The sequence below is a fragment of the Toxorhynchites rutilus genome, chromosome 2, assembly GCF_029784135.1.
Source record: "Toxorhynchites rutilus septentrionalis strain SRP chromosome 2, ASM2978413v1, whole genome shotgun sequence".
Lineage (NCBI taxonomy): Eukaryota > Metazoa > Arthropoda > Insecta > Diptera > Culicidae > Toxorhynchites > Toxorhynchites rutilus.
This window is the reverse complement of record NC_073745.1, coordinates 154909789-154930212: the sequence shown is the minus strand read 5'-3', so window position 1 is coordinate 154930212 and position 20424 is coordinate 154909789. Positions and strand designations below refer to the sequence as shown.

At 38.4% G+C, this 20424-nt stretch overlaps 1 protein-coding gene across 2 annotated transcripts in view; it reads right to left on the bottom strand.

The window, feature by feature from the left end:
• The window catches only part of LOC129770376 (uncharacterized), a 411645-nt gene extending 398547 nt beyond the window's left edge, over positions 1-13098 (bottom strand). The window contains exons 1-2 of one of the 2 annotated variants that reach the window (XM_055773168.1): positions 13084-13098; positions 10906-11392 (exon numbers count right to left, since the gene is read on the bottom strand). In XM_055773168.1, the coding sequence (XP_055629143.1) occupies positions 10906-11186 (281 nt within the window). In that variant the 5' untranslated portion in view covers positions 11187-11392; positions 13084-13098. Of the gene's footprint in view, positions 1-10905; positions 11657-13083 lie in introns of those variants that run through there. The other variant, XM_055773167.1, reaches the window with a different exon arrangement.
• Positions 13099-20424: the final 7326 nt, after the last annotated feature.

The following is a 20424-nucleotide window of genomic DNA, read 5'->3' as shown; positions in this document are numbered from 1 at the left end:
AATTCTCGAGCCAGCCAGTCAGCTTAAAAATAGCGATCATTCTCATCTAAACCGTACACCACATCGTTTCGCATCACATCACATCAACAAACCAACACAAGCAGCCATGTCTGGACATGGCAAAGGAGTTTCCAAAAATCCCGCTCGAACCGTGTTGGCTTGCAGTTCCCCGTAGGTGTATACGCCAATTGCTCCGCAAGGGTAGCTAGGCCGAGCGCGTTGATACCAGTGCACCAGTCCACCTAGCCGGCGTTATATAGTTTCGGCCGCCGTAGTGATCGAGTTAGCTGGCAAAGCTGCTCGCGACGATAAGAAAACCCGCCTACAGAACAGACGAGAGGCAAACGCAATCGCAAAACGGCATCAGGTAGAAGAAGGAAAAAGTTTGTTTATACAGTCTGAAAAGCGCCGGTGGCAAAACCAGCCACCGTAAAAGACGGCGCTTTTCAGTGTCATTAAACAATTCAAAGAAGAGTTATTAAAAGCTATTCACAATACCAATACATTATAAAGTGACATAATATGACATATAATATGAACTGAATTATTTTGTTTATGCTTGTTTTTGAGCTTATTGGCGGTTAGGGTCTTTTAAATTGATCATTCAGTTTTCACAAACCCAGATATGGTTTCCGAATTAAAAGTGGCTTCAAATTACAGCACATTGTATGCAGGATGGCATTACCGAATTTTCTCGATAGCAAGAACTGCTTTCTTTGGTTGATAACTGATGTTGAAAATTGTCTGACGTTACATCTGCATTGTATAGAAACATAACTAAGGAGCAATATGATGAGCTATGTATTTCCTGCTGCTCTGTTCTTATTTTAAAGGACTTCAATCCGAAGGTCATCCGTCCCTGTATTTACTGTTGGTTTTTAAGAATGCTTATAACTAGTCTATTTCTCGATAGATCGTAGAGTTCGTCTCCAAAACCTCAGTTCTTTTTCATTTTTATTTACATTGTTTGCGGAGACTAAAAAAATGTACTAATTCATTCGTCTCCGAAGCCACAGTTTACGGTACGGTACGGTACGGTAATGTGCTCAATGGTGAAATATATGATAGTGATGAGCTGATGACCACCTATGAATTCCCTATCACAGCCATTATTTTGATAGTACGACATGTGCATACGCCAAAAGATGCCCGGCGTTGAACATTTAATAAGTACAAAGCCTTCAGAAAAAAATCAAGAATCAACTATAAGATAGTGAGAAAAAAATGAGAAAGTTTGTAAAAAAACGCAAAAACAACACCACAGGTTCTTTCAGAACTCCCAAAATGTTCATAAAGAGTAAACAGTAAACTAATCCATATTTCAGGTAGATAGGTAGGTATTCACGTAGGAGAAGAAAATAAGACAATATATTTAAAATATACATTTAGCAAAAGCTGTTCCCTTTGTATAGTCCTACGTCACTCCGGTTATGTCCCCGACATTACCCACCCGTCTTTTTTTTTATCCAAAATATATATTTTTATTAAGGCTCATATGGCGTCAACCTGACGGGGCCGGGAGTTCAATATTTCGACAATGTTTGCCTTATAACTATGTTAGTAATATGTAACCGATTACTCGCGGTTGGCTCGAGGTTAGTATTACAAGTGTTTTCGTAATTGTGATGTTGCTGTCTTCAATGATCTGTACCTGTGCCCGACACGGGATACTTCCTATTGGGATTGATGTAGTTATGAGATTGCTGTTATTGTTATGTGATGAGATTGATGTAGTTATGAGATATGGAATAATGGTGCTGGTGCAACATGTATATAATCGACTATAGCCAAGTCTGTGTCAATTTCGAAAAAGGCCACCGGAATAGCGTTCGAGGTAAATTTTCAATGCATTGACATGAAATAAATTGCGACATACGATTGTTTTGCGAGGGCAAGAATGAATCATCAATCAATTATCGTCAACTGATTCTACAATGAAAAAATCATTTCAGAGATTATTCTACTAAGCAGTTGTTTCTAAAATTTCACAGCATTATAGAATAATATCCGAAGGTATAAACAAGCGACATATATAAAATAACAGCGTAGTTCTACGTCAACAATGCGGTCGTATCTTGGACACAACCTCCTATAATTTTTGTTCGAAAGGGAATGCTTATAAGCATTCCATATCGGTTTTTTTATATTACCTAAATATCTGTGAACGTGTCATATTGATACGTTTAGCCGTTTTTTCTAGCCGATTTTTCAAAGTTTGGAGTAGCATTTAATCGCAAATCGTACCAGAAGTACCAAATCCTACGCGACTCTCAGAATGAACGATTCGTAACTTTCGTCTTTATGAGTTTGTGGAGTGCGTATATGTGTGGAAATTCGTATGTGTACGGGTGAGTACAATCACTTCTTGCAATCCTCGTACCTACAAATGCATGAAAACGAAAGTTACGAATCGTTCGATGTGATTCGCAATTAAATGCGCCTTTAATGTACACCAAACTTTGAAAAATCGGCTGAACGTATCAATATGAAACGTTCATAGATGTTTTGGGAATACACCAGGCTAAAAATTTGCCTGCAAACATTAGAACTTACTGTGATATTTGCAGAATTCAAGCACTATAAAAATCCTGTTTTTGGAACTTTTTTGAAATCGATGCAAAAAATTTAAATAATTCTTTTTTGTCAAAGTAACAAATTACCCTTGTACAGAATTTATTGGAGTTTTCAAAACTGGCTTTCTATTTGTGGTGCAATGATTGCTTATTGAATAATTCGTCTTCAAAGACGAAGGGGTAATTTTTCATTCAAACTGAAATATCACGGTATGGAAGGTCCTGCAGGAACTTTATAGGAACCAAATGAAAGGTGGTTAATTAGGTTAATTGGATTTACTGTTCAGTTGGTTAGCAAGAAATTTTGTTGGTCCAGAAAATCTTTGAAAATCTTTCATAGGAAATTTGGAAAATGGAAAATTTATTTTTGATCCCAAATGACTTAAAAATGCATAAAACTTCGAGATCTGGGACATCTCGAAAAAAAATTGTCCGAAAGTTGACCTTCTGGGACTAAGCCTGAGTGGCAATGAAGGTATGGACAAAAATTAATCATCAGATTTAAAGAACCGACCATGTTAATTTTGTTTATTGGCCCAAAAAATGGCTTGTGCAAATTTTCAACTCAATCGGACATGATTTAAAGGTGCCTCAAAGCACTAAAAGCTTCGATTCCAATTATTCAAGTCCCAGAAGGTCGATTTTCAGGTAAATTTTTTTTTCGATATGACACCAGATCACCAGTGACACCAGTTTTATTAATTTTTAATTCATTTGGCATCGAAAATAGATTTTCGATTTTCCAAATTTCCTTTAATTTTTTCTAACACCACGAGTGAGACTCGATGTTGTACGCGAAAGGTTTAACACGTTCGAAAGTCAGATACGACCGTAAACAAGAATGAGAGTGAAAGTTTACAAGTTAAGATAATTCATCCTAATATTCGTCTGTTGGGAACCGACTCATCTGAGGTATGCATTGAAACGTAGAAGAGGACTGTCTAGGCACGGACGAAACTTTGATCATAGGAGACAACTGTTTTTGAAATGTGTTTTTGTAACTGTTCAGAAAAGGGTGAATTTATATTACGAGATTATATTTGGGTATCTTGAGAAGGAAACCCTGTACAATTAATTGGACCAGCTGTATATTCTATTATTTATCGCACGTACTTTCTATCGAAATCCAATCGCGACGGCTAAGTGTTAATAGTGAGAAACCTGAGAAGGTAATCGAGAGAACTCCTTTAAAACCACTATTCACGGCAACATTTTCCGTTATGCATCGCGCGAATGTAGAAATCTTACCATGACGACGAAGAGTTATCTTTGGAAAACCTTAAAAGATAAGCCGAGAGAATTCCTCTGAAAACAATCGACCGGGCGATATGTCTCGTATGTATACTCTTTATAGAACTCTAATTACAACAGTCCACAGGCTCCGTTAATGGTAGAGTATTTAGTAAAACTCCCTTGAACATTCATCCCTCGACACAGTTTCAGGTTCTTTTTCAGACATACTATAATACAGAGCAGAGCTCTGCATAGTCATGGTCATCTGAGGATAGTCAGCTGACTATCTGACTGACTATACCCGTTGTAGTATCGGGCGCCTCGTGGCATTGTATGACAGGATAGAATGCTGATAGGTCAGAAGTAGAAAGAGAGCAGATTGACAGACAGGGAGAGGAGTGAACACACGTGGATGGAAAGTGTCGGGAAAATATAACTCGGTTTTATAAAAGTTCTCAAGTGTTTCAATTGCTGATCGAATACTACAATTGGCGACGAGGGTAGAGCGATGAAGGTATGCAATGAGTTTTTAGTGAAAACATGAAACGAATAGAAGTGCTTGAGACTGAAATTTGAGAGCAACAAATATGGCGATGATTTTCGGTTTGAATACGTTTTTTTATAATGGCGCCCTTGAATGACTATGCTAGTGATATATTGCAACAGAAAAATTTAAAAGCATAATGTAAGGAATACGAGAAAAAATTATGTATGCAATTTTATTTTGGGTTGGTTAAACTTTTCTGAAAAAAAAAGATTTCTGTTTAAATATTGCTATATGTGTCAATTGTGTCTAACAAAGATTTTGTTATTGATTTGTCCCTGTTGTCGAACAGGAGGAGAACATGTGGGTTGTTCTCGGGCAAGTTCCTGTTGCATAACAGGGGATGAAATGTAAATGGTCTTCGAATGTTTCTTTGCTAATAAGTAGAGGAATTATTTGAACATTTGGAATATTCTAGCACTTTGAAGTGTCGATTTGCTTTTTAGAAATTAGAAATATATTCATATACAAACAAATGAAAAACAATGCGATATTTGTTTTCTATATACAGGGTTTTCCAACTTTAAATTCCGAAAGTAAATTGAAATAAAACACACTTAGAATTCGAATTTCGATGAAACTTTTATTTCAAATTATTATGTGTCGCCATTATGTGTGAAATACAACATCATTCAAATGTCCACCTAGGGCTTCCTCGCACACCTCGATCCGGAACAGGTAATTTTCGATGACTTTTCGGCACATATGGGGCGGTATCTCGGTCATAACTTCACGAATGTTGTCTTTCAAATGTTCAAGAGTTTGCGGAGAGTTGGCATAGACACGGTCTTTCGCATTACCCCACAAAAAAAAGTCTAGCGGGTTCAAATCGCATGATCTGGACGGCCAATTGGCATCACCAAAACGCGAAATTATGCGTCCCTCAAATTTCGTTCGCAATATGGCCATGTTCGGTCGTGTTGTGTGGCACGTGGCGCCGTCCTGCTGAAATCACATGTCATCCGTATCCATATCTTCAATTTGTGGCAAAAAAAATCGGTTAACATGCGGCCATAGCGCTCACCATTCACAGTTACCGTCTCGCCATCCTCATTTTCAAAGAAATACGGCCCGATGACTCCACCAGACCATAATGCGCACCAAACAGTGATTTTTGGCGGATGCAATGGCCTCTCAACAATCACGTGTGGATTTTCTGAGCCCCATATACGGAAATTTTGGGTGTTCACATAGCCATCTAGCTCGAAATGTGCCTCATCGCTGAAGAAAATTTGATGCGAAAATTCAGCATTTTCCTGCTGTTGTTCGTTCACCCAATCGACGTATGCCCGACACATTCCATGGTCACCACGCTCTAATTTTTGTACCAGTTGGACTTTATATGGATGTAGGTGCAAGTCCAAATGCAAAATTCGCCACAATCATGTGTTTGACAAGCCCAATTGCTGAGCACGCCGTGGAATCGGAACATTCGGGTCATCCTCCACACTGGCAGCAACAGCAGCAATATTTTCGGCCGAACGCACATTACGATGATGCACAGGTTTCACAATATCCGCTGCGGATCCAGTTTGTTCGAATTTATGCACTACATTAGCGATTGTGTGCTCTGTAGGCCGTCCATGACGACCAAAATCCGTCCGTAATGCTCGAAAAACATTTGCCGGTTTTTCATCATTTTTATAGTATAATTTAACAAAATTAACACGTTGTGCGATGCTAAAACGATCCATATTGTAAAATGGCAGACATTCAACTAACGATATGACGCTTTGGTTGACAGCTATGTCAAACGGTTGTCAGCGCAGGGCTGTATACTTTCGGAAGCCCGAAATGGAAAACCCTGTATAAAAATATATAGAAGGTGCATTTGCATATGAAACAAAATTCTGATTATGCGCGAGCGTAACATGAGCAAATTAATAACACATGCGAATTAGGGCTTTTTTGGTATTAACAAGTTCTTCCGCATAGTAACTCGATGTTTTTTTTCCAAAATATATATTTTTATCAAGGCTCCTATGGCGTTAGCCTGACGGGGCCGGAGTTCAATATTTTAACAGTTTTTCTTATTATCTATGTTAGTAATATGTAACCGATTACTCGCGGTCGGCTCGAGGTTAGTATTACAAGTGTTCTCGTAATTGGGATGTTGCTGTCTCCAATGCTCTGTACGTGTGCCCGACACGGGATACTTCCTATTTGGATGCAGCTGACCATTAATCAGCAACGCCCCCCTAGTATGTACCCCATATCTAGCGTGGTGCGTCTTCTCGACTCGAGGAATCCAATTTAGAATGGTCACTAACCGGCGCAATCATCAGCTCGTGTAGAGTTGTCATGAGCGGTACAACCTTTGGCTCTTGTTGAATCATCAGTGGACTGCACAACCTTTGGCCCGTGTATCTGTAAAGAGTGTGTGTATGTATTGCCGCGACTAAGTAAAAGTTTATCGATCGGATAGGAGGGATATGAAACGGGGACACAACGAAGGAAACATCATTAAACTTTGACATCGGCGTTTCTGAGGAACAGGTATAGATGAAGCAGAAGATCAGGATCACGGCTACCTAAGATATCCCGGACGGGGATATCCGATTGTCTGCCTTTTGCTCTCAGTGCTCTAGAGAGCTGAGAGCGAGCAGCATAGAACCGGATACACGACCAGACAATATGCTCGATGTTGATAATTCCTTAATATTTTCCTTCGTTGATCGTATTGTTTTCATATATTCACGTTGGAGAGCCTTAACCCTTCTCTTCGTTGGCCGAGGCCATCTATTTTGTAACACTTTTCTGTTTACTGTTTTTGAAAGCATAGGCAGCCGTCGCAGTGTTCCGAGCTCGGCAATACAATTTTCTCACCCAATGTTAAAGTTACATTATAGACCCATTAAACGTAAAAATAATAATTGTATTGACTTTGAATTGTATTGAATTGTATTGTAACACAATTTTATTCTATTGATTTTCATGAGAGGAAACGCTATGGCTCAGGAATAACATTTTATTGAATGGTTTTTATAGCTGTTTCGATGATGTTGTCTGGCATCAGTGTCGAAAAAATAATGATGCCCTCACCAATACAAATAAAACCATTGCCGAAAATTGAAAGATGAAAATTTAACTTCCAGAGCACTAGCTCGAGTTTTCCGACGTTTTTCGATATACAGTGCGACAGCAGATGAAAATTTAATATCTTGTGAGTAATCGATTTGAGTTTGGTTGATATTACTAGATGGGAAGTGTGCGAAAACGATCATTTTCTTCACACTGTTTCGCAGAATTATTGATTTTCGGGCGACGGGTGAGGGAGGGAGATGAAAAAAATGAGCGCCATTGTGGCAGCCATTTGTGGCTAGCTTCCACCTTCACCTTAAAAAACCTTGGTGAGAATGTGACTAAAGTGAGACGCGTTCAGAACGGTGAAATGTTGTTCAAGTTGAAAAGAGATCCGACGATTAACTCTTTCACTATAACAGCGGAGTGATATCGCTGAACGGAACACTGCAAAGTATGCATATCGCGCTGGTGTGATCGATGTGCAGTATCACCCTGACGTCGTCTATAGATGACGCTCGTACACACACTTTCTTATCAATACACTTGCGGAAGGCTTTCGGAGGCACGCAAATAGCCACGATAAGACTGCCAAGGAACGCAGCAACTATTATGTTGGAGGTTGGTTGGCAAGGTGAAAGTAGGGTGGACTATATATCCCCTTAAAGTTACACAACAAATTGTAAGGTGTTTGAAGTGCATGTGGTTTGAGCATCATGCGACAAATTGCAATGGTTCCGATAGATCGAAGCTTTGCCTAAGATGCAGCGAAACGGGACATCTAGCTAAAGACTGTAGCAGACCATCGAAATGTCTGCTCTGCAAAGCTGAAGAAAAGAATGATCACGTTACTGGAGGCCCAAGATGTTCGGTCTTCCAAGAAGCATTGGCTGCCAAAAGAAAAATGGAAGTAATCCAAATCTAACTTAACCACTGTGACAGGGCACAACAATTGCCGAACCATACAGGGTGCACCGTAATAACAGAAACTGGTTGGGCAATAAGGCGGGAAGGTCAGCTATAATGACTATGGGAGAATACCCCATTCAGGAAACAGTGTCCAGGGCACATTAAGGATTCGTGATTGCCAAAATCAACGGAGTGTTTATGTGCAGTTGCTACGCATCCCGAGGTGGACAAAATGACAATTTGACCTGATGCTCGACAAGTTAACCGAAGAGCTCATTGGTCGGAAGCCCCTCGTCATCGGCGGAGACTTCAACGCCTGGGCAGTGGAGTGGGGGAGTAGACTCACCAATACGAGAGGGTTTGATCTAATGGATGCTCTTGCGAAACTAGAAGTGAATCAAGCCAATCAAGGTACAACCAGCACTTTCCGCAGGAATGGTCGAGAATCTATGACAGATCACTTTTTGCAGTGCGATGCTAGCGATGAATGTGGATTGAGAGTGTGCGACGATTACCAACAATGATCATCAAGCCATTCGATATAATCTTGGCAGTCGAAAGCCGTCAACAACTCAAAGATCAAGGCCTAGAGAACGGAGGTGGAAAATTAAAAGTTTTGACAAAGATCTCTTCATCGAAGCACTTCGTGTACGAACTCCACCCAACATGAATGTGAGCGAACTGACTGAACAGACTGTAACGAGAGTCTGTGACACTGCCATGCCACGAATGCTACAACCAAAAAACGTATGCCAATCAGTTTACTGGTGAAGCGAAGAAATTAATTCTTTACGCGCTAGCTGTCTTCGAGCTAGGCGGAGCATGCAGAGGGCTTGGTCTCCCGCAGACAGAGAAGAACGCAGGGAAGTACTTAGAGCGGCAAAATCTTGAAACGGGAAATCAGGCTCAACAAGAGACGATGTTTTAAAGAACTTTGCCGTGACGTTGATGCAAATCCCTGGGGTAACGCGTATAGATTTGTAATGGCAAAAATCAAAGGCTCATAGACCCCCACCGAACAGTGCCCGGAAAGGATAAATGACTTTATTGAGGTACTCTTCCATTCCCGCAGGAGCTGGCTCCTGCTTATGAAAGATTTTTGTGATTTGAATAGTCTGTTTTCAAAGCAACACGTTGCAGTTTTGAAAAACTCAAAAATTTGCCAAAATGATTTTTTTTTTCAATTTCAGTAGCATTCAATATTCTATGTAACATGAAGTTGTTTCATTTTTGTTTATAGATTATTGTTGGTTTTTATGTATGTATGTTGTATTATATGTAATGTATGCAAGCAAATAAAACCAAATATTTGGCATGTGGAGGTTTCAGGGTGCAATATTTTTTTTTATCCCAACAGTTTATTTTATTAGGCTCATTTAGCAAATTCAGCTGTAACAGAGCCGAATTCATTCGTGTACATTTTTTTATCTTAAGATAACTTTTGTTGTATATTACACTGTTACCATTTTGAGGCGTAAGAGTATCGCTATCTATCGATAAACATTTCTTTTATCTATAACACAGCAGCCGTTTAGGCGTAAGAGAATTCCTAATTCTATCGATGCACAACACATGTCGCCTTTTTCGGCGTAAGAATATTGCTATTGTTCGAATGTTCACAGATGGGCTGTTCACAGCGGGACTGTTGATATGAGGCTTCCTTTGTTGCGTTATTCATAGTGCCAATTACCGAAAATGTGAGCGGTAAGGGACTGGGATTACGCTCACATGATGATTGTTGCGTGGACATAGTAGCTAGAATAATACACAAAGATGGTCAGTTGAGGGGCCCTGAGTTATGAGCTCATGATCGTTCGCTTAGTAGCGGACACGCAACCAATTAGGTTACGAAGACGCCCTAGGGTGCAATAAATGTTTTTACGGTAGTGTGACACTTCAACCATACAAATGATACACAAATTTCCGCATTACTCGAGAATTAATCAAGCAAATAAAACCAAATTTGGCATGTAACGTAACGGAGAAACATGTTATTTGCAAGTGGTTGAAAAATCTTGAACGAGAATTGTGTCTGAAAATAATCTGATATTATAATGCCGAGTTTTGGTAGAAGTACTAGGAATTTTATAGTAAGAGGTGATTTTAAAGGGTAGATTAGAAGATTAATCAATGAATAATTCTGCGATTGGACCCATGAACAGCGCTTAGTAAGAAAACGTGGATGTGATAACGAAAAATAAATTTTGGGCGGGACGAAGTTTGCCGGGTCAGCTAGTGCTTATATTAAATAAAAATACATTTTTACACGCTTAAAAAATATCAACCAGATCCTGAAATAAATCAGTTGATAGAACAAGATGCGTTTTGACCTCATATCGAAGCGTTGTAATAAATGAAGCAAATTATTTACAAATAAGTTACATTCTGTTATTTGGAGTAGTTAACCTTTTTGATATTGTAGGCTACCCGCAAATGTAAAATCAAAAATTCGAATTTTTCGATCTCCAGGTCGAACTCCCCTTAATATAAGACCTGTGCAATTTTTACAAGACCACCAATGTCTTTCTATTCACAGTACAACAACCCATGCTTTTCAATTCAACAATAGTCTATTAAGTGATCAGACACATTATTAGCTAACGTGCAATGTTTTTGCTTACTCACCCGTCTCGGCTGGGACGACTGCGGCGTCGACGACGCCTCCGCTTTTCTGACGAAGCAGTATTAACTTGTGTAGGATTAGATCTTCTACGCTGCTGCACGGCAACCACTTGGGATTCACCGAAACCGGCAGAACTCGTCGTATCCGTTGAATGTGGCTGCCCCGGTACGAGCACCGGAAGGCATCCGGTCGTTGCTGTGTTTGTGGCCGTCGTTTGAGGTTGCTTCGTAGACGAGGATCTAATTGTAAGACCCTGATTCACTTTTCTCCACACCCGTTCCATTTTCACAGTCACTTAATATTGTTGCGATAAGCTGAAACTCAGTTTTAATATCGCTTGTAATTTCACAATCACACCTTGAATTTGATGTCAACACATCAACATCACACTTTTTAAATCCTCTGCTGATAATAAATTGGCTATCTTCTCTCCTCGAAAAACCTCTCAAGTTTAAATGTACTGCACAGTTGACAGCCTTAATTCAGCCACTATAAAATTGGATCCGTTATGTTAGGGTGAAACTCTCTGGTGAACACTTAACTATTATGATTCACATTTAAATTTTCATAGTTGCTCGTGAATGAGATTCCACAAACTGACGTAGATCATTCTCTTCTAGTTGATGTTTTATCCTCTCCTCATACAGGAGCAATCAAATCACTTTTTCTTCATTAATATGCTCTGATATTCTCCACTGTCACATCACACATCACGCGTGTTTCTTTGCATCCGTTCCTAAGCAAGCAGGCAATTTTTTTCATCCACGAAAGTAAGCCTACCGTCGGTTAAGAAATTTTCATTCATTATTTTCCCTGACCCCACACTCCACCACCTGACGATGCTGGATGATGCTTTGGGACGGCTGCCAACACATCCAAACAATACTATTTCAAAATTTCCAACCCAACCACTCTCAACAAATACTCTCATCCGTTGATCAGTCCAGGAAAAAATCGCGAGAAAATCGGCAGAAGTGCAAACTTCGCACAGATCCTTTGACTCCATGCTGTGTATATACACCACCACAAGCAGAAGTGTGGCGCTTTTCATGTAGTTTCCCTTCCGGAATTCACGAGTGCCACTCGCAACGCACCACTACCGATGATGGGGATACCCGCGAGCAGATTGATAATGCTTCCAAGAATGGATGGATAGAGTGACCAGCTGCATGTGGTTATCGGCGTCTGTGGTAATCAGTGCGTGATTTTGCATCTTGAAACTGTCTATTCAAATTCTTCACTGTAACTAAAAAAGTATATGCAGAATCTCATCTCGAGTTTCAAGATTTACATTTTAACAATGAAATTGCTGCTATGAACAAATCAGTAAGGAACACATTCGAAACAATTATTCTCAAATGTTTCATAAAAAATACAATAAATTGGCTGAGAACATTGTAAGCGTCAAATCGCTCCCGAAAAATAGCCGATATCCTCGCCTAGTTCAAGCTCCATAAACTGTGAATGAATACTACTACGACTCCGTGAAAAGCAAATCCCTATTTTCAACACGGAAATACAGAATATAAAACTAATCTCTTTCTCTGATAGTAAGGTTTCATTTGTACATTAAATATATGCACAGAAACGGTTCTCAAATCGATGAAGCAAAAGACAATCGACAAATGCTGTCTCAAGCCTCATTGTCGGCAAAATCGTCAAATCGGCTTTGCAAGATCAAAATAGAAAAAATGAAAAAAGATTTGATTTAATCCTAAAGCACGTTGTAGGTAAATGTTTGAAGCAAACCACTTTGAACCGCATATCCAACATGGAAAGTAATACCGGGCATTACGTTTTCACGTAAGTCCATTTTCATTGTTTCATTGTGATGTTAAATTTAAATAATATTGTTATATATGATGGCTCATTCATGCTTTCCACAGTTGTAAATCGGTTACACTATTTTCTGGTCACCGTATGAAAAGTCACTATTATACACACCACATCCCACAATAACACCAACACCATCAGGTGACTGTATTCTTATGGTTTTCTTGATTTCCTCTAATGGCTTATATCCTCTTCCAGTCTGCCAGGAATGATACCTTTCCTCATTAGGGAAAAAAACATATAATTTTCTTCAAACTTTTGCACTATCGTAAATCCTTTGGAAAGAAAACGTGTAATCCGTCTACACTAAGCATTCAAAAACAATCAGCTCATCATATATCACTAACTTTAATCGACACGAACACCCGACACCTTCCGAAGGCAAACAATCGAACGCACGGAAAATCCAAACTAAAAACGTCATCAGGAAAAATTTTGACAACAATAAACGAAACAATCTTGTCCTCTCTCTCGCTGATTTCCCAATTGTACCAAGATCTGTTCTCATTTCCCCCAATGGACGGAGAAAATCTCTCGTTCTCCAGTATCCATTTTCATGTGAGTCTCATATTTGGCTGTTGCTTCTCGTGGAGCTCCCGAGCAGCCTTCCATAAACGGGTTTCCCTCCGCCGCCACAATGTTGTGTGTGCATACATGTTTGCAATGCTCTCTCGCATTTATTCCTGGCACAAGTGGAAAGCTGTTTTCCTCTCATGAGTCACGCTTTCTTGATAAGCGGATGTGATGGAATGTTTCAGTACGCACGTGGGTAAGAGAGAGCATAAGACGATTCGTCGACCTCAGCGTGAGGGGTGGCATCATTATGTTGTCAAGTTGGAAACTTTTTATGGTGAGGCTAAAGTTGCGTATTTTATAGCAAAGTAGTAACGAATTTTGGACAAAGTTCACGAAAAATGGTTTCATTCGAGCCATGACAGCTGTTATCTGAATTGTGACAATCGATCTGATTACTTACGGTGTCGGACAAAACATTAAGACGAAAGAAATGAAGTGACAAAACTTTGTGAGAAAAATACAGTAGAACCCCGATTATCCGCAAAATAGTCGGGCCACGGATAACGAAAATCGCGGATAACGCAATAAAGGACTATAAATGAGGTGCAAACACAAAAAATTATGATTCAGCTTGAAAACTATGTTTTATCAATACAGAAATCATAAAATAATCCATATATTGGGGGTTGGGGAAAAAGAAATGTCGTATATTGTCAATAGATGGCATCACTTAAACATATCTTGTGTTGTACTTATCGCATCGGGTCAAACTATACGCCTATTTAACACTCCTATACTCGCACATTGGTCTGTCAGACCGAGAAATCAATAATTCGTTCATTTCTCAGAATATATCAACACTACGACTTTGCGATTCTCTCTAGCTTCGTTATTCGTCGTTCGTCATCATTTAAAGGGTGTGTCACATCAAATTGCATCACGGAAAAAACGCTGTAGAAATTCGCCCAGTAGACCGATCCTTTTTGAAAATTTTAGACAGTAAAATAAAAACTATTAAACAACTTTTGGCATTTTCTTTTTATTCATACTTCGAGTCCAAGCCCGTATGCTCGCACCTTCCTCTTTACCCCGTCCATAAGGTTCTGTACAACGTCAGGTTGTAGTTTTTTTTTTTGAACAGAAATCCATTTTCTCTTGAAGTCCGCCTCCGATTTGACAACTTTTGGGTTCTTCCGGAGGGCCTGCTTCATAATCGCCCAATATTTCTCTATTGGGCGAAGCTCCGGTGCGTTGGGCGGGTTCATTTCCTTTGGCACGAAGGTGACCCCGTTGGCTTCGTACCACTCCAACACGTCCTTTGAATAGTGGCACGAAGCGAGATCCGTCCAGAAGATGGTCGGGCCCTCGTGCTGCTTCAATTACCACTATTGAAGCAGCACGAGGCGCTTCTGTAGGCACTCCTTAAGGTAAACCTGCCCGTTTACCGTGCCGGTCATCACGAAGGGGGCGCTCCGCTTTCCGCAAGAGCAGATCGCTTGCCACACCATGTACTTTTTGGCAAACTTGGATAGTTTTTGCTTGCGAATCTCCTCCGGAACGCTGAATTTGTCCTCTGCGGAGAAGAACAACAGGCCCGGCAGCTGACGAAAGTCCGCTTTGACGTAGGTTTCGTCGTCCATTACCAGGCAATGCGGCTTCGCCAGCATTTCGGTGTACAGCTTCCGGGCTCGCGTCTTTCCCACCATGTTTTGCCTTTCGTCGCGGTTAGGAGCCTTCTAAAACTTATATGTACGCAGGCCCTCCCGCTGCTTGGTCCGCTGGACGAATGAACTTGACAAATTCAGCTTATTGGCGACATCCCGAACCGAACTTCTCGGATCACGTCTAAACTGCTTAACTACGCGTCGGTGTGTCAGACCGAAAGTGTTAAAAAGCGGCACACCTCCCCTTTGTACCAACACATGCGATACGCTAAAGGGTGTGTCACATCAAATTGCATCACGGAAAAAAACGCTGTAGAAATTTAATTTTTAGGAATTATATCTACAGCTTTCGCTTATAATCAGATAAGAGTGTATAGATCACGTTGGCCATGCTTCACTGTCAATTTTTCGTAAATTTGGAAAAATGTCGTCGAACGAAAAAGAGCCTCGTGAATTAATCCTGTGCACTCATTTCGAGAATCCGGAGTTGTCACATCGGGACATCGGTAAGATGCTGGGAATCGTCCAATCCACGGTCAGCAGAGTACTAAAACGATACTTCGAGAACCTAACCATCGACCGGAAGGTGAAGAACGGCAAAAATGGATGCTCCGTCAGTGAAAAAGATCATAAGCGCGTAGTTAAGCAGTTTAGACGTGATCCGAGAAGTTCGGTCCGGGATGTCGCCAATAAGCTGAATTTGTCAAGTTCATTCGTCCAGCGGACCAAGCAGCGGGAGGGCCTGCGTACATACAAGGTTCAGAAGGCTCCTAACCGTGACGAAAGGCAAAACATGGTGGGGAAGACGCGAGCCCGGAAGTTGTACACCGAAATGCTGATGAAGCCGCATTGCCTGGTAATGGACGACAAAACCTACGTCAAAGCGGACTTTCGTCAGCTGCCGGGCCTGTTGTTCTTCTCCGCAGAGGACAAATTCAGCGTTCCGGAGGAGATTCGCAAGCAGAAACTATCCAACTTTGCCAAAAAGTACATGGTGTGGCAACATGGTGTTGTCAAATCTGAGGCGGACTTCAAGAGAAAATGGATTTCTGTTCAAAAAAACTACAACCTGACGTTGTACAGAACCTTATGGACGGGGTAAAGAGGAAGGTGCGAGCATACGGGCTTGGGCTCGAAGTATGAATAAAAAGAAAATGCCAAAAGTTGTTTAATAGTTTTTATTTTACTGTCTAAAATTTTCAAAAGGATCGGTCCACTGGGCGAATTTCTACAGCGTTTTTTCCGTGTTGCAATTTGATGTGACACACCCTTTATTAAAACATAATAAAGACGAAGAAAACATATTTTTTGGAATTTTTTCATGCTATCATACCCTCTTCTTCAAATAAATGCCAATAAAGCCTGAAAAATACACAATGGCAACATTACAGAGATGTTTAATTTTCGGTCTGTGACACCGTGCGCGAGTATACGTGTTATGATTTTGCACGCGAGTACAGGAGGGTTAAAGACGACAATCTGTGCTACAAGTGTCGTTTTGACAGTGTTGTGATTGTCCTTTTCAGCAGAGAAGAGAAGTGGAACTTGAGAGAAAAAAGTGGCAACGATTTGTGGCAAGAAAATGTAAACAGTGAAAAAATTTACAGATGGTTTACGCTCTAAAAATTGAACATATTGTTAAGATGTCTCTAAGAGGGTGGGAGACATCATATATAAGGTGGGAGGTTCGTATATAATGTTAGCATCATCATGATAAACACGGCGAATGGGATAGAAATTATGAACTGAAAATTGAATAAAATATACATATACACGCTGAAACGCTGTGGACAAATATTATAATGCATTTTTATCGGCTTATGTATAATGCATTATCAAAATAAACCCATATGTATTGTAATCATAACTTGCTGTTCTATTCATAACAACATTTATGGTCGTATTCCACCAATGATGACAAATGTGTAATTTACGAATGAAGCTTCGCCATAGAAAATGAACATTGAAAAAAAAATTAAAATGTGGTAAGAGCATCAGTTGATATATTTTAAAGCATTCTCATCGGAATAAAATGAATGATACAATAATTATACCACTAAATAATGTATGTACGCTTAAAAAACAACTTAAAAATATGATTTCTGAATAAATTTCTTTTTTTTTCAGTTTCGAACACACCCCGTAAAAAGCCATTTTTTTAAATACCCTCTGTTGGTATTGTATCTAGAATTTACAAGGTAATAAAACGTTAACGTCAATTAGTTTTTAGTAAACAGCTTTTTAGCTGCCGGGGAAATTAACACCAAACTATATACTATATATATATTCCATGCCAATTATTGTTCGTAATTGTTCTTTATAGTTTTCATTCAAGGGCGCTACATTTTTTTATATTTTTTCTCGAAAGCTGAGGATTTTTTAGACAACATATCCAAAAATGTGTCCTTCTTCGTTTTTAAATTATGATTTTTCAAATTTAACCGATGGTTCAAAAAATCATGTTTCTCCTTTTTTCCAAAAATTACGTTTTTCAAAAATTCATAACTTTTGATCTACTGAACCGATTCAGATAATCGACATAGTTAATTCAAGTCAATAATTTCACACTTGCAACATTTTTTTTTATTATTTATAAAAAAAACAGATACAATTATTAATCACGAAAATAAATTTATTTTTTTTCGCAAGTGAAATATTTTTCCAAAAAAATCTAGGCTTTAATTTGATATATCTATCATCTGAATCGCTCTAGCAGTTCAAATGTTATGAATTTTTGAGAATAGGAAAAAGGGGAAGAAATTAATATTCCGAACTATCGGTTAACTTTAAAAAATTATAACTCAAAAAAGAAAAAAAGAACATATATAATTTTGAGTTAAAAATCCTCAGTTTTCAAGAAAAAATATAGAAAAATATAGCGCCGTTGGTCCCGAAACCATGTAAACTATAAAAACGGATACAATCAAGAATTACAAGAAAAAAAATTCAAATTTCTTGCAAGTTTGACATTTTTTTCAAAAAAGACTAGCTCATTAACTTCAATTTGATGTATCGATAATCTGAATCGGCTTAGTGGTTCAAAAGTTATGAGTTTTTGATAAAAGTCATTTTTGGGAAAAAGTGAAAAAAATCGAATCACCCCAGCAAACATTAAATCGTATAACTTTGCATATGATAAGTTACATATAAATTCGTATCAAATCACAATCGCATAAAATATCAATCAAAATATCGATCATGTATATCTAAACTCATAATAAAATGCAAAAACACGATTTTCCATGTCATCGATGGATTGAGTGGTAACATTGTCGGATCAAATCGCATATCAGTCCAAAAAGCATCGCATATCGTTATATACGGCTTTATATGCGTACACAATATGGCATATACGTATATAGCCTCCACTTTTGCGTGTATATACTAGTTATATGCATCATATATCGTACAAATGTGTCTTGGTTGTATGTATATCGCCTCCAATTATAGCTATTCATACGACTTAATGTTTGCTGGGACCCAACAAAAAAATAATACAGGTTCAATATTTTACCATAACGAAAACAAGCTACCAATTTTCACGAAAATCTGAAAACCACTTTATCAGTTTGGCATGGAATGGCTGCAATAATACTGCAGTAATACTGCAATAGTTCACAAATTTCAAAGTTCGCGTTTTTCTTGTTGTTTTTCATGTCTTTTAATGCGGCCATAATAATAATTAAGATTACTGCATTTGGATTGATGGTAGAAAATATCATTAACTTCCTTGAATAGTGGATGTGATATAATCCACTTTATATATGTATATATATATTAATAAATATTTTCAAACGAATACATTTGTCAAACTGCAAAACTAAATACTTTTATAATGTGCCTTAATTTTTTGATTTTAACGTTCAAAGACTCTTCAATAAAAATGGCATTGAAAAACTGAGTAAAACTGACATACAATTATGACGGATGGCGAAGTGCCAATTAAAAGGCACTCCAACTAAAAAAGCGCTATAAAACTACTCTAAAACTGTGAAAAATATATAAAAAATATACGAAGACTCTTTTTGTCGTTTATGAGTTTGTTTTTTTTAAGTTACTACTAGGCATGTTTGCGGATTAATGGAAAGATATGATATGTTGATCCTTGATATGAGAATGAAAGTTAACAATTAGAAAAAAAAAAAAAATTCATGTGAATGGAGACGATTTTTGTGTACAGCACATGCCACGTGGGCCTTTTGCTGATTAAATAAGTAAGATTTCTTCCAATACGTCATAATTTTACAACCATTGAGTCGATTTCAAAAATCGTAATATCAAATGAAATCTTATTCTTCTATGAATCAACTTCAATATGTCATTCAAACAAACTCAAAAATTAAATACTACATAAAAACTTTAAATATAAAGTTTAGAGAATTTGCGACTTAATTTTCTACAATTCGCTCTTTCACACCAAATTTCTATCTTGTCGCAATTTCAAACCTCTCAAAATGATAGGTCATAGAAATGATAGGCTCTCAAAGAACGAAAAGCAGGGAAAATTAACAAATAATGGGAGGTAAATAATAAAGCAAAGGTAATCATGGATTTTTAATAGATTAATCTCATAAAAATATTGATTTCTTTTTTAATTTCTCTTTCAAATTTTGATAAAATTGCACTGAATAGTTAAATAAGGGCAATATTAATATTTGAATAAACTTATGTAATTATAAACATGTTTATATAAACCTTCCCATTTTCTCATTTTTCATTAAAGACCTTGCGTCAAGACAGCTAGAAATCCATACACTCTCAAATCAAGTGTGCCTGAAAAAATTATATTCTTCACGTAAACAAGCGATGAAAATGTGGACACTTTTTAGTCAGTGAATTGTATGGAGTTCCACTGCTGTGTTTTCAGTCTCAAGTTATAGCGCGTCAAAGATGGAGTTTTACTACCTGCGAGGTAAAACTGCAACGAAGGCGACCGAAAAAATTCGTGTAGTTTATGGACCCGATACTGTAACGATACGCACAGCACAGCGTTGGTTTGATCGATTTCGTTCTGGTGTAGTGGCTGTCGAAGATACCGTTCTGAATCATATTTCGGACAGCATCATATTTCGGACACTTTGTAATAATATCTTGAAATGCTTGATGCCCTGATGATATAACTGTGAAATTAATATCACAATTGATTCTTTAGATTATCCCCTTGATTTCACTATCATTTTATATGAGGGGCTCAGAATGCAAGGGGTGTAAGTGACTTGATCGTTTTCTCTTCTTTCCAATTTAAGTTTGCTATAGAATCCGATAGATGAGGCTCTGACCTATTTTCCACGTTGGTAAATACAGCTGGGGATGTACTTGCAGTTAAGTTATGAACCAAAGAGAGAGTCGATGTAGAGAAGTCGATCAAATCACTTACACCCCTTTCATTCTAAGCCCCTCATATTAGATTTACTTTTAAATTATAACATAGTAAGCAAAAATCTATCAGCACTACTCATTATTATTTGTTATTGAAGTTCGCTTAGCGTGAGCAGGTAGAATATAACC